Source organism: Mirounga angustirostris, unplaced genomic scaffold (genome assembly GCF_029215605.1).
Source record: "Mirounga angustirostris isolate CCGP_5_RB_7025 unplaced genomic scaffold, mMirAng1.0.hap1 SCAF_10, whole genome shotgun sequence".
In the NCBI taxonomy this organism is placed as follows: Eukaryota; Metazoa; Chordata; class Mammalia; order Carnivora; family Phocidae; genus Mirounga; species Mirounga angustirostris.
The window spans coordinates 118,014,662-118,028,750 of NW_026991718.1; the positions used below are offsets into that span (position 1 = coordinate 118,014,662).

The following is a 14,089-nucleotide window of genomic DNA, read 5'->3' on the forward strand; positions in this document are numbered from 1 at the left end:
AAATTAGAACAAAAGAAATATGGGATCCCAAGGAAATGGCTAGGTCTCTTAGAGTGAACAAAGCTTTTCGGGCATTCGAGTTTGGAAAGAATATCATTCCAGGGCATAGCTGGTGAAGATAAGGTCTGAGGACCACCTGCATCAGGGTGAGCTGGGTCCTTGTTTACAATGTCCATTATTGGCCCTGTTCCCAGGGGAGGGGAGGATGAGTAGGGCAGACTATTTGGTTCAAAAATGGTTGCCCCTTCCTGGGAGAGAATTACTATTTCCTTATATGTCTAATGTCAGACTTAACCATTGCAAACTTGGCTGTAAATATTTCAGTATGTATCTGTAAAAGATCAAAACAAAAAACAACTCCCTTTTAAAAACAACCACAATACCATGATCCTACCTAAACAACTTTAATAAAAATTTCCCAGTATCATCAAATAGTGTTGAAATTCAGTTGTCTTGTTTTCTCCCTGCTGATTGGTTTGTTAGAGATCCATGCAATTGCAAGGTCAACACAATCAGACTGCAGGGTCGACATTCTTTTGAAACACTTAAGGAGTCAGCTGAAGAGCTGGCCACCCCACCCCCACAGGCAGTTGGATTGGGGAATATTTATCTTTTACTAAGGGAACTTGAGGTGACTTACAAGAAAACCTAAGGTTCAAGATCATGTAAAGGAAAAGTTACATGGAAGAAGCCCAGGGGTGGAGTGGAATGAAGCCACAATGACCAGCATGCTCCCTTGGTAGTCCACACATTTATCTTTAAGCTTCTCAGTAGGCGAGGCAGAAAGAGAAACCTGGTCAGATCCACCATTCGCATTAAATCCAGGTTCAGAAAGAATCCTTTGTTTTTTTTTTAAAAGATTTTATTTAATTATTTGACAGAGAGAGACACAGCGAGAGAGGGAACACAAGCAGGGGGAGTGGGAGAGGGAGAAGCAGGCTTCCCGCAGAGCAGGGGGAGCCCGATGCGGGGCTCAATCCCAGGACCCTGGGATCATGACCTGAGCCGAAGGCAGACGCTTAACGACCGAGCCACCCAGGCGCTCCAGGAAGAATTCTTGATGCTAAGATCAGGTAAGAAATTCTCACAAGGATCTTATAAAGATGATACTGTGGGGGCTCCTGGCTGGCTCTGTCGGAAGGACCAGTGACTTGTGGTCTTGGGTCGTGATTTTGAGCCTCACGTTGGGTGTAGAGATTTAAATAAACTTAAAAAGAAATAAAGATGATACTGTGAGGTGTTCAGACAGAAACGTCCTGATGATAAACCCTATGACAGATACTCTGAGGTGTGCCCAGACACTGAACCCACTAGGACAGTTGTTTAAAGCTATAAATGAGTTTATATTTGGACGTACTCTGTGAGCATGGACTATGTACCTTACGTTGAATATGTTCCCATGAGCATCATTATGCTAGTTTCACTGGTGCCTCACGCCCAGAAAGATGCCCCAGTTTGCCTGGCAGAGTTCCAGTTTATGCCTGCGAGGGCCCCTCTTCGGTCAGAGAAGCGTCCTGTTTGGACAATAAAGCATACTATCATCCTATCTTGAAAGCACCAGATCTGAGGCCCTCCCCAACTGCATAGATGGGCCTTGTTCCTCAGACCGACATGACAGAGACTCCCCCTGCTAGCTGAGTCTCTTTCCTGGTGGATCCCCACACCTCTGTACCCAAGTCCTTGGAGCTAAGTAACACTTTTGCTTATGCTAATACATGTGTGAACTTGCTCATTTGTGTGCAAGCCAACAAACCAGACAAGTTTATAGATGTTACAAGTTTCAGAGGGCTACACCTAGACCCAGGGAGAAATCCCAGTGTCGTGCAATTTGGCCAAAGACTACCTCTTTTCAGGCTGGGGGAAAGCTAGCTCTCTCTGCTCTGGCTTCATGGAGGAGACCCAAGGGCAGTTAGGATTCTTCTTAGGAAGCTAAGAGTTCTAGTGCATGAATCCAGGGATGGTGTCATGGACATCTGTTATTTCTGCTTTCTTCATTCCACTTCGGCTAATTTCACTCAGATGTCCCTCTGAGGAACTCTTCTGTTTCCAACTCTTAGTCCATGTCATTCTGGTGAAGCTGACCACACCTGACTTGGGGTGAAGTTTGTGACCTATGTTTAAGTCAGTCAGTATCTCATATTCCACGGCCCTGGTGATTGGTTCAGGGCTGGATATGTGGTCAGTCAGATACTTTTGCCAGGGACTTTCGTAAGGAGGCTTGATGCTAAGGATGTGATGCTTGAGCTGACATAGCCATGTGACACTCATGACAGGAGAAGGCAAAATGTTCAGAAGTGAGTCCTGATTTTTTAAAAAAAGATTTTATTTATCTGACAGGGAGAGACACAGAGAGAGGGAGCACAAGCAGCAGGGTAGAGGGAGAGGGAGAAGCGGGCTTCCCACTGAGCAAGGAGCCCTATGCGGGGCTCGATCCCAGGACCCCGGGATCATGACCTGAGCCGAAGGCAGACGCTTAATGACTGAGCCACCCAGGTGGCCCGTGAGTCCTGATTATGTCCTATGTGTCTCAAGTCTGAACTACTCTTGGACTTTTTGAAGTATATGAGCCATTTTTTTGCATAAGAGAGAATGCATTGGGTTTTCTATCACTTATTACATAAAAGCCTTAAACTAGTACAAGGATGAAAACCCCTAAATCCTATGCCTCCTAAACATGGCCAAGATGGTCGGACTGGAAATGTTTCAAAGTAGAAAGGAACAATTAACTACCGTAGGCACAGAGAAACTTCTTTAACATTTCCATGAAACATAATTTTGAGGAATATTATCTTTCTGAAAAACCAATTATCATTCAGAAGTTGCAAAATATACCCCCATGTAACAAAATGTTCAAACTTTCACGGAATTGTTGGCAATGAAGTAAATAAATTCTGGATGCCATCTCAAGAAACAAGTTTTAATTTTAGAGTAGTTATTTAAGGTCAATCTTTCCAAAAATAGTTAATTAGGAAGGATAAGATCGTCTGTTAAGACCACTCCTAGTTTGTGACAATAAAACCACAACATCAGCATCTAGGTTATTACTTAGGTGTTTTCTCTAATAAAAGTATGTGAAAGCAAAACAACCCATTAGGGACAGTTAGGCTTTAGAACTTTCTGAGGCAGATTAACTAATTCTCATCTAAGAGAGCTAAGCTCTAATGGTTTTAAGTGGCCTATGTGGGTGAAAAACCACTGGCTTGGGAATTAGAAAGCCTGAATTCTAGTTTCAGTTCTGATACTCAAATTAGCTCATTGAGTGTGACCAAGTCCTTTTAATCTCCATGAACCAAAGTTTTTTTCTCCCATAAAACAAAAGAATTTAGGCTAGATGTTGACTAAAGTCTCCTCTAGCTTTAAGATTATGATCCAGTAATTTGAGCATGGCCAGTCTACTGTCTCTTTGTAAATAGGAAGACTTTTTCACATAAGTCAGAGTAATCTATAAAATTTAGAAATAATAAAAAGTGGCATTTATTTCATTTTCCCTTGTATTCATGTATAAACCCCATTTTCTATACTTCAGCTGTTAATGAAAATAAGATAAAACAAGGAAGGATCAGTGCCATGGAGAATTAAAACTAAGTATAAAGCATGGTGTTCCTATATACATTACTCAACAGGTACTTTGTTATTGGGCTCTGAGTATGAATGTGTTATGATCTTTGTCCTTAAGAAGCTCCCCATATTAACAGTAGAGGCAGATTAACTATAGTTCAACTAAATGGTACCACAAAAGTGAGCACACAGGCGCTGAGTCTACAGAGGCGGAATGCTTAAGCCAGTGAATTTATTCTTAGAGCTGGCCCATGTAAAGATATTTTAAAGATGAATGACGATTTCTTGGCAGAGAGGTTATCATGTATTGAGCCCTATTTTTATTATTATGGAGATAAAGGAGATATTTGGAAAATGAATGTATGCATGTAAATTCTGATTTTTTCCTCCTGGTGGATTTGCTCTATTTAAGTTAAGGAGAGCGAACATTGACTGAATGCTTATTAAGTCTTACACTGTTAGGTGTTTTACATGTTATCTCATTTAACAGAACCTTTGAAGACCTCATTTTACAACTGAGATTAGATGACAGCTCAGCCTGAGGAAATGGCCAAGTTAGGATTCCAAATCACCTCTACTTATCCTCAAAGCTCTTGATCTTTCCAAGAGTATGCCATTTTTTACAACGAATGCAGAATTTTCATCCCTGAAAAAACAGGACGAATGCAGAATTTTCATCTCTGAAAAAACAGGACTCCCGTGCCACCAATTTTCTCCCAAAGCTTGCCCTTCCGGGGGCGAACGGCCGACACCCGGCCCACGCCGTGCTCCTGGAAGGGCCGCCTGGAACCCTCACACACCACGCTGAAAAGCTCCGCGAACGCCGCCCTCTTTCCCCAATATGGCGGGGCCGGTCACGTGGTCAGCGCGCGGGGCCGGAGCGCTCTTGGAGACCGCCGTAGGTCACGTGGCTGGGGGCGGTGGCGACCACGGGGGCGTGGCCGTAACTCCACGGAAACCTCCTGGGCCGAGGCTCCTCGCGGGCCACGCCCCCCGGCCCCTCCGGGGGCTCACGCGCAACGGAGGGGTGGAGTCTCCCTCGTGACCTTTCACCCCAGCATGGCTGCGCCCTTGGGACCGGTGAAGTTCTGGCGACCCGGTAAGGCCTTTAGAGAAACGCTGGGCAGATGCGGCGGCCTGACTTTGGTCTTGGCTCGGCAGCCGGCGCCCTGGGGCCTGCGGACCTGCTCGCAGGCCTGACCTCGGCGGGCTGGCCACCGCCGCCTCAGAGCTGGTGGGCTCTGCGGCTCAGGCGCCCACGGTGGTCCCGACAGATTCGGGCGTCCGCCCCCAGCCTGGGCAGAAACTCTCTGCGTGACCTTGTTCGAGTCTCAGCTTCCCCGGGCCTCGTTTTCCTCACTCGTGATCCCTGCCTTGCCCAACGCTGGGGAAGCGCTGAAGCGCCCACGCGTGTCCTCTTACCGCCCTGGGGCTACGCTGGGGCCGGACGGGCGGTGCTGCTCAGGGTTTAGGAGCTCAAGCTGTGGAATCGGGTTGCCTGGGTTCGACTTCTCGGCTGTGCCCTGTAGTAGCAGAGTTCCTTTGCGCAAGTCACTTAATTTTCCTGAGCCCTAGCCTCCTTACCTGTGAAATGGGTAGAGTAATAGTTATCCTGTGGGCTTGAATAACGAGTACGGCGCCTTGTCTGACCCCAGAGTAAGTGCTCATAAAAAAGGGAAAGTGCCTTATTTTGTTTTAGGGTAATTCTTGCCCATCTCGAGTGTCTACCAGAAAGTGACCACTCTCCTTCGTATTGGCTGTCACCCACTTCCCTCTGTCAGGGAAACACGAATGTTAGTCACAAAAGGCGTTGTTTGATGTGTTTTGTTTCTTCATTCATCAGGATTTTATTGAATGTGTACTTGCCAGATCCTGCTAGATGCCTTACTTCCTCCCCTTCCGTCAGTTTCTTGTGAAAAACAAAAGTTTCTTAACAGTTAACCAGCTTACGTTTTTCCACCACTTGCACCTCTGCAGGTCTGGGTGTGCAAAGTATCTTGCAGCAAAAATGAAATGAGACGGAGAAGGTAGTAGGGGGAATACTTTTAAATGGTATTTTAAAGTTTTGCCCTGAGATGCTAACCATGCATATACTTGATGTGGGAGATAAGCCCAAGCAAGGGATGTGTTAATTCTTTTTAAAAATCTGTAGTTTGTCCCTTAATGACAGTTTTATTCAGTATTTCAAATCATTAGCCAGTTATCCATCCTGAATTTTATTTGCAGCCGGAACTAAGATCTCATTAGGTGATGAGATACCCTCTATTTTACTTATTCAAGCCTTTAATAACAGGTCAAAGTGTTAAGTATAATAAAGGCGTGAATGAATTGTTGCAAATCAGAAGAGGATACTATTTTGGCTAAAGAACATGGGGTTACTCGGAGAGTTCTGTTCCATTATTTAAATAGTTCCTTTGTTGAGGGTATACTTATTGAGTGCCTAACCTTGTGATCAGGCGGCAAATACAGATGACCAGGCTGCTGCTCTGCTCTCAAGATTTATTCTTTCTTTCTTTCTCTGTCTCAGTTATGATATAAAGTTAGATATCCTTTAGAAGAGATATTATGAATGAGGCAGAAAGAAGTGGTGGTAAGGGGGATAGGTTCTACAAGTCAGACTGTAAAGCTATCCTTGACTGCCATATTTACTAGCCTGGTGACTTGGCAAAGTCACTTAAATGCTCAGAATCTCAGTGACCTTATCTGTGAATTGGACAGAACAACACCTACCCAAAGGATTGTTTTTGGTTTTTTTAAAGATTTTATTTATTTATTTGACAGAGAGACAGAGATCACAAGTAGGCAGACAGGCAGGCAGGCAGAGGGAGAGGGAGAAGCAGGCTCCCTGCTGAGCATGGAGCCGCATACGGGGCTCGATCCCAGGACGCTGAGATCATGACCAGAGCCGAAGGCAGACGCTTAACCCTACTGAGCCACCCAGGCGCCCCTACCCAAAGGATTGTTTTGAGGATTAAATGAGGGTACATGTAAAGCTCTTAGTACTAGATACATAATAACTATTAGAATTACATAGAGGTATAGAAGAGAGGGAAAGATTGAATGTGTGGATAAGAAATACTTCATAAAGATAGTGATATTTTTGAGGTGAACAGTGAAGGCCAAATACGGTTTTGTTCCTTGGAGAGGTAGGGGTATGGAGCTCTGGGCAAAGAGAGCAGCCTGACCAAGGCAAAGTGGGATGTGTGCCTCAGGAATGTCCAAAAAACCAAAGTAATTGAGTAGCGAGATGGTGTTAAGTGATAGGGTACGTTTTGGGGTGAAGCAGGAGATAATGCTATTCTGTTTCTAGTTCATTATTTAAAAAAAAAAAAATGCTGGTCATGACCCCACTACATTCATTTCATAACCCACTAATGGGGCATCACTCAAATTGAAAAACTGAATTGAAAAAATTGAAATTAGAGGGAATGCTGGGTGGGGGTGGGGGTGCTGTTGTCAGCCTTGATTTGTAGGTGGAGAAATGAAGGCATTTGTGGTTTGCAGGATTACAAACTTGTTACTCCCTTAAGTATAGAGAATGTTCCCCAGGGAAAGGCAACCATAGGCAGTCAGAATGGACCGTGGGATGTATGTAGAGGGGAGGCAGTCCTGGTTTGGCTGAATGAAGTCTTTTGTAAGGAGGAGACATACTCCTTATTGATTGACATTAGCTCTTGTAAAACATCTCATGACAGAATATACTGAGGTGGACTTGGCTGTAGGCTGGAGACAGGGAGGGGAGGGGTAGTAAAGAAGACACCTGGGTAGATTAAACCCTGGTGTGGGAGGAAGCAAGAGACCTTGCAGGAGCAATGCTATTGCTAAGACAGGCTGGAAAGGTTTAAAACATGTTTTGAAAAGGAGGGAATTGGTGACAAAAACAGAGCAGATGAGGATGAACTCTTCTTTGCAGCAGTTTTCTTGGGGAAGGGTTACAAGAAGTTATATAGATGTGGCAATAATAAGGGAAGAAAGGAAAGGAGACTTGCCTCTTTGAGCACAGGCTTTGTTCCAGGTCCTGTTCTATCTTTTATCTTGTTGAAAGGAATGTCAGCATTTTGGCAAAAACAATATAGCAGTGCCCCACTTAAATGATTTTTGGCAATCTTGGACCTCTGGAACACAACTATGTTCCTAGAAATAAGTGGAAAAGGGATTAGAGATCTGTGACAATGACTCTAAACTTAGCTCTAGGGGGTCTATGGACCACGAGCATTTTCTGTCCTGATACATTATATTCTGATGTATTTTTCAGGAGAGGGGTCCATAGCCTTTATTAGATTGTCAAGGGGTTTGGGACCTCCAAAAAAGGTAAAAATAAATCACTGGGCTAAAGGTGCTTGTCATAAAGCCCCTGTAATTTCACATGGCATCAGACCCTGAGTTCAGAAGATCTGGGAGATGATAGTTTGGGGTAATCACTCCTATAGTGCCCCCAGCAGAAGGCTGTGTGGCCTGTGTTTGAACTTCCAGGGAAGGTTTTTAAGATTCACAAAGGCATTACACCCCAGTGCTCAACAGCTCTAGCTTTTGAAAATAGCTTCCTTGGGCGCCTGGGTGGCTCAGTTGGTTAAGCGACTGCCTTCGGCTCAGGTCATGATCCTGGAGTCCCTGGATCGAGTCCCGCATCGGGCTCCCTGCTCAGCAGGGAGTCTGCTTCGTCCTCTGACCCTATCCCCTCTCATGTGTTCTCTCTCTCTCATTCTCTCTCTCTCAAATAAATAAATAAAATCTTTAAAAAAAAAAAAAAAGAAAATAGCTTCCTTGTGTCCTGTTGAATTCCAAACCCTGTGTCACTTATTACTCTTAGTTCTGTCCAAGGCCTACACAAACAAATTGGCGCGAAAAGTTCTGGAAGCTGATTGTAAAAATTGAACCCATGTTCCTCTTAAGGCATTTTCCTTCAAAGGCTAAAATTCATGGTACCTGAAGAGTTTTACATGATGAGATATGGCTTCCCTATTCTTCACCGTCCTGGGCACCAGTTTGTCATTGTTCTCACCAAGCCAGCATTGTGGAAAGCTGTTGTTTAATTTGCTCAGCACGGTGGTTTCTTGGAATGGTACTTCACACCCAACCACTCCAGTTCTGTGATTCAAAATGGGGGCTGCCGCCTCCCGCCTCCCGCTCCACTGGCTATGGTTGGTTGGATCAGGCTGGGCATTGGACCTAAGCTGGGGGAAGAGGAGCCTTCCCCCGCCTCCAGACCACAGACCACACACACACCGGGGACTCCCCCCCCCCCCCCCCCCCCCCCGCTGAGTCTTTTACTTTCTCCTTAGCATGTATTACCACCTTCTGCACAAAACTGTGTTATGGGAGGAGGAGTGAAAGAAGCAAGTAAGCCGCACGAGGGTAGGACCTAGCATCTGGAGTGTTCCCTGTGGCATCTCTTGCATTCAGTCCTTGTTGGGGAGCGAATGGAGGGTGGGGAGTTGTGAGCCTGAGCAGCCTTGATTCCAACTCTTACTGAGAATCCAAACTTAGGGATCGAAAGGAGCTGGTGGAGAGGCGCTGAGATGAGAGAAGGAGCAAGCCAAGGCAGCATTTGTGTCCCCGGGCCTTGCTGTCGTCCTGCAGTAGCATGTTCCTGCACCTCAGCCAGTTCCCATTGGGTTTCTGTCACTTGTAGGAGGAGTAATTAGAATAATTAGTAGTAATATGTCGGGGCCAGACCTGAAAACATTGTCCTCTGGAATACAGTTACGAGTGGCTGGTTTGGAGCCCAGGGGCCTCTCCTCTCTGTCCTTGATGCTGCGGTGAAGCTTTTAGGGGAGATTTTTGTATTCTCCCAGGTCCTTTCCTAGATGCTTTCCTGAAGTTAAAGTTTAGTATCTTCTAGTAGTTTGAGGTAAAATGCATTGCTTGTGTTGTATCTTCGCCTTAGAATTTGTAAAGTCTGCACATTTTTCTGTCCATTGGTTGCATCAGAGAATCTGAAAAAAGCATTTCTGTTACAGGTACAGAGGGACCAGGTGTCAGCATCTCTGAAGAGAGACAGAGTCTGGCTGAAGACTCTGCACCACCCGTTGTCTACAATCCCTACGCTGCCCTTTCTATAGAGCAGCAGAGGCAGAAGCTGCCGGTGTTCAAGGTACACTAAACAAGCCTGTGCAGTCGGTTGGCCTGAAGCCGTGCACGGTGGCCTTAGACTGGGTCCTGAAGTGAATCCTGTCCTCTTACTCTTAACGGCTCTGTAGGACACAGTGAGCTCGGAGCTGCCCTTATCTGAGGGGATGAACCTCAAAATATGTGTGTGTTGCTTAACCATATAAATCTTGAAAGTCCTTAATGGTTTTTTTAGTTAGATGTTGTTACAAATTGAAAACCTGGAAGAGGGGTGCCTGGGTGGCTCAGTCGTTAAGCGTCTGCCTTCGGCTCAGGTCATGATCCCAGGGTCCTGGGATCGAGCCCCGCATCGGACTCCCTGCTCTGCGGGAGGCCTGCTTCTCCCTCTCCCACTCCTCCTGCTTGTGTTTCCTCTCTTGCTGTGTCTCTGTCAAATAAATAAAATCTTAAAAAAAAAAAAAAAAAAGAAAACCTGGAAGAGATGGAATGACATTCTTTTTCCCTCTCTTTGCTTTTCGATTATGGACAAATTCAGACATACAGAAGAGTAGAGAAAACAGCACAATGAACTGCTGTGCCTCCAACTTCAACAGATTACCAGTGTATGGCCAATGTTAGCTTTCTTTTTAAAGGCGAATTTCTTTAAACAAGACTAATTGGACATCTGAGGAGGTTTCTGTGGAAGAAGTTAACTCCCACTGACACGGTGACGGGATTTGGGTGCTTATTATGTACTGTGTGCACATCCAGCATTTGATTTTATTGGTCTCATGAAATGGACGTATGTTCATCTCACAAGAGACCAAAGTATGAACTAGAATTCAGAATACATTTGTTTATAGCCGTCATTCTCCAGTGCAGACAGACATGGTCCATGGGCTCACTTTTCTCCCTGTTGCCAAGACCACATGGGAAGGGGCACCTGGGTGGCTCAGTTGGTTAAGCGACTGCCTTCGGCTCAGGTCATGATCCTGGAGTCCCGGGATCGAGTCCCACATCGGGCTCTCTGCTCAGCAGGGAGTCTGCTTCTCCCTCTGACCCTCCCCCCTCTCATGTGCTCTCTCTCTCATTCTCTCTCAAATAAATAAATAAAATCTTTAAAAAAAAAAAAAGCTATAGCACAATATCTGTCATATAGTAGTGCTTTAATATATTTTTAGTATGCCAAATATAAAACCTTTCATCATGAAGTAATCACAACTTCTACATTATATCAGTTCAATAAATAAAATTAGATTATTTATTAAAAAAAAAAAAGACCACATGGGAAGCCAGATTGTAATCAGGAAGTGAGCTCTAGGCCAAAGGCCATTTAGATAGAGCTGAAGAATGTTTCATATAGCCCCCGATGAAGGGCGTCGTGCTCTCCCAGCCTCACGTGATGCCCCTGGAATGACCCGAGTAGGTGTGGCCACCAGCACCCGTGGCTCACTCTTTCTCCTGGACAATGCTGGGGGAGAGCTGCCAAGTTCTCACACTAAGGGAGTCTCTTTGTCTAGACTGTGCTAATCATTCCTCTTCTATTGATATGTGCTTTCTCCAAATGGATTCGAAACAGAATCCTTCTTAACTTAGCCAAGTCACCTAGATTAGAGTGTTATGTGGCCCCAAACATTTTAGTCACTCACTGACATTTCTGGGTTTCTCCCTCAGGTGATTAACCTCATCCAATATGTGTGAATGTAAACCGGTTTGCCCCTCAGGAGATGAGATTATAGGTTCACCATTGCTGCCTCGCTGTTGAGGGACATAGTTTGAGCTGCGGTGAAGTATCAAGGTTCTGGAGCTAGACTTTAGAGCTCAAACCCGAGCTTCATTGTTTTTGTGCTGTGTGACCTTGCTTCACCATCTGAGCTTTTGTGTTTTTATCTGTAATATGGGACTAATAGCACCTACCTCATTGGATTGTTATGAGGCCCAGATGAGATCATCCACATGGGGCATTTAGCAAGGTACCTGACATATTGTAAGTATTCAAGTACACAGATAATTATTATTTACCAAGTATTTAATTTTGGCCTTTCCTTGACTGTTTTTCATCATCCATCTGAACTTACAAGATACCATAAATGAAACAAATGCAAAAGTAATCAAGGTTTAACATTGATGGAAATTAAAATCGTATGGGTTATTGGTAAAAAGCAAAACAGAATTTAAGCATAGTTAGGCACTCATGAGATGTTAAAGATAAATCTAGGAGATGAAAAGGGTGAAAGGGACCCATTCACCAACCCGTCCCCCACTAAAACTAAAAGTAGCTTTAAAGACAGAAATTGAAACTAAAGGGGCAATAAATTTAAAGTTCCTCTCTTTTTCCTGCTGTCATTACAAGGCAGCCTTCTTGACCACCTCCCGTAGGCTGGCATTCTTGCTGGGGCTTGGACATTGCTATGGAAGGTCGTCCTCTCACTCCTTTACACACCGCCTCCCTGAAGCTCAGTGCCCTCCTCCGCACCAGCCCTTGGCCATTTCTCTGCTTGCGCCTGTGGGCGCTACTGTCATTTTTGCAGTCTCCAGACTGGAAATCTTGTCATGTCTCTCTCGAATGTTACACGTTGGACCTTCTTCGTGTGCAGCCCTTCCTATCTAGTATGTGAAATGTGAGTTACTGCCTTCAGTTTTCTTCTGCTCGGTCTCATCTGGTGCAGCACTGACAGCCCAGCCAGCGCCCCAGGGACGGTGCAGACCGTAGCTCTGCTAGGGAAGCCTGGACTACCTATCTCCTAACTCATTTCCAAACCACACCTGGAGCCTTTTGTGGGCTCTTATGATGCCCCTGGAATAGAGTTTGTATTGTTTGCTTGTTTCCGTCTTCTTCCTTTTGCTTATGTTACTTCCCTTTCCTGGAATGCCTTATCTTGTTTCTGTCTGTATTCAGATTGTCTTTCTAGTTTTCCTTGACCATCCACCATCCATCCGTCTATCCATCCATCCATCCACCCACCCACCCACCGTTGGATCTACATTCATAAAATACCTGCAAAGATCCCAAACCTTTCACCTTCCCCTAGCCAAAACGAAAGAAAGCACCAAGTCCAGGCAACTGACAAAAGAGTGTCTAGACTAGTCATTATAGACCACCTGCAGCAGGATCTGCTGTGGGGGCTTGAGAAATGCAGATTCCTGAGCCCCAACGTAATCCTACTGAATCAGAAACCCTGGGAATAGGGCTAGGAATCTTCATTTTTAACAAATATCCTAAGAGGGTTTCACACTAAAATGTGAGAACTATATATTTAGACCCCAAATAATGCCCGATTCAAAACCCCAAAGCAGCCAATACTTTAGTGAGGCAGTTAGGCAGCATGTTCACTCTCCCAGTCCTCACCACGTTGTCGGTGCCCAATCAGACGGGCTGAGCAGTAGTCAGAGTGGGGGAACTTGTCAGGGTTTACTTCATTCCAGACCAGGTATTTATGGAATACCTTCATGACTTTCCAGACCAAGTGCGTCTTTCAGCACATGTGGGTACAAAAATATACTAGGGGGCTAAGTAGATAGGATGTTGGAATCATCTCTTCAGTTTTCTGCTCACACTGAATGGGTAAAGAAAGGCTCAGTTGAAATACAGGTGTAACCTATGGGTGCTTTATTACGAACTTGGATTTAGAGGTAGAGGTGAAAGCATATTCTTTCTGTCTTTTTTTTCCCCAGTTAATAAATGAAAGAATTTGTAACTAGATAATACATAATTTGTACAAAATGTAAAGGTCTGTCTCCTTCACATCCTTGCTCCCCGGCCACCCTCTTCCGCTCCAGGAGATAATACAATGATCGGTTTTTGTTTTGTTTTATTTTCTGTAAAGATAGCTTGTACATGGCATGTATGTATCCTTTCTTTAAAAACACAAATAATAGTGTATTATTTACACTGTTCTGCACCTTGAGTTCCTCCCTTAACATATCTTGTTGACCATTCCATATCAGATAGACATTTGTTCTTTTTTTAAAATTCAATTAACATACAGACATTTGACAAATAGACATTTGTTCTTTTTTTAAAATTCAATTAACATATAGTGTATTACTAATTTCAGAGGTAGAGTTCAGTGATTCATCAGTCTTATATAATACCCAGTGCTCATTACATCACATGCCCTTCTTAATGTCCATCACCCAGTTACCCCATCCACCTGCCCCCTCCCCCCCGCAACCCTCATTTTGTTTCCAATAGATATTTGTTCTTTTTAACGCCTGAGTATATTCCATTATTGGAGTGTTTCATAACTGATTTAACCCTGTTGATGAACATTCAGACTGAAATTTTGGCTGTTATAAACAATACTTCAGTGAGTATAACTTCTTATAAGTAAAAATTTTGAATTAAAGGGTATGTATATTGTATATTTTGGTAAGTTACTGCTCTCAATTGCACTTGTCTCAGCTTATATGGACACCGACACTGCGAGATGGAAATATATTTTGATAATTCTTTGTAAGATTTACTTTCCCTTTGGGCTCC

General features: G+C 44.3%; 1 protein-coding gene across 3 annotated transcripts in view; it reads left to right on the top strand.

Annotated features, from left to right (window-relative positions):
* Window positions 1-4,500: 4,500 nt before the first annotated feature.
* The window catches only part of DHX35 (DEAH-box helicase 35), a 65,864-nt gene continuing 56,275 nt past the window's right edge, over window positions 4,501-14,089 (top strand). For all 3 annotated transcript variants that reach the window (XM_064573169.1, XM_064573170.1, XM_064573171.1), the window contains exons 1-2: window positions 4,501-4,657; window positions 9,519-9,652. In XM_064573169.1, coding sequence (XP_064429239.1) covers window positions 4,618-4,657; window positions 9,519-9,652 — 174 coding nt within the window. In that variant the 5' untranslated portion in view covers window positions 4,501-4,617. The remainder of the gene's footprint in view (window positions 4,658-9,518; window positions 9,653-14,089) is intronic.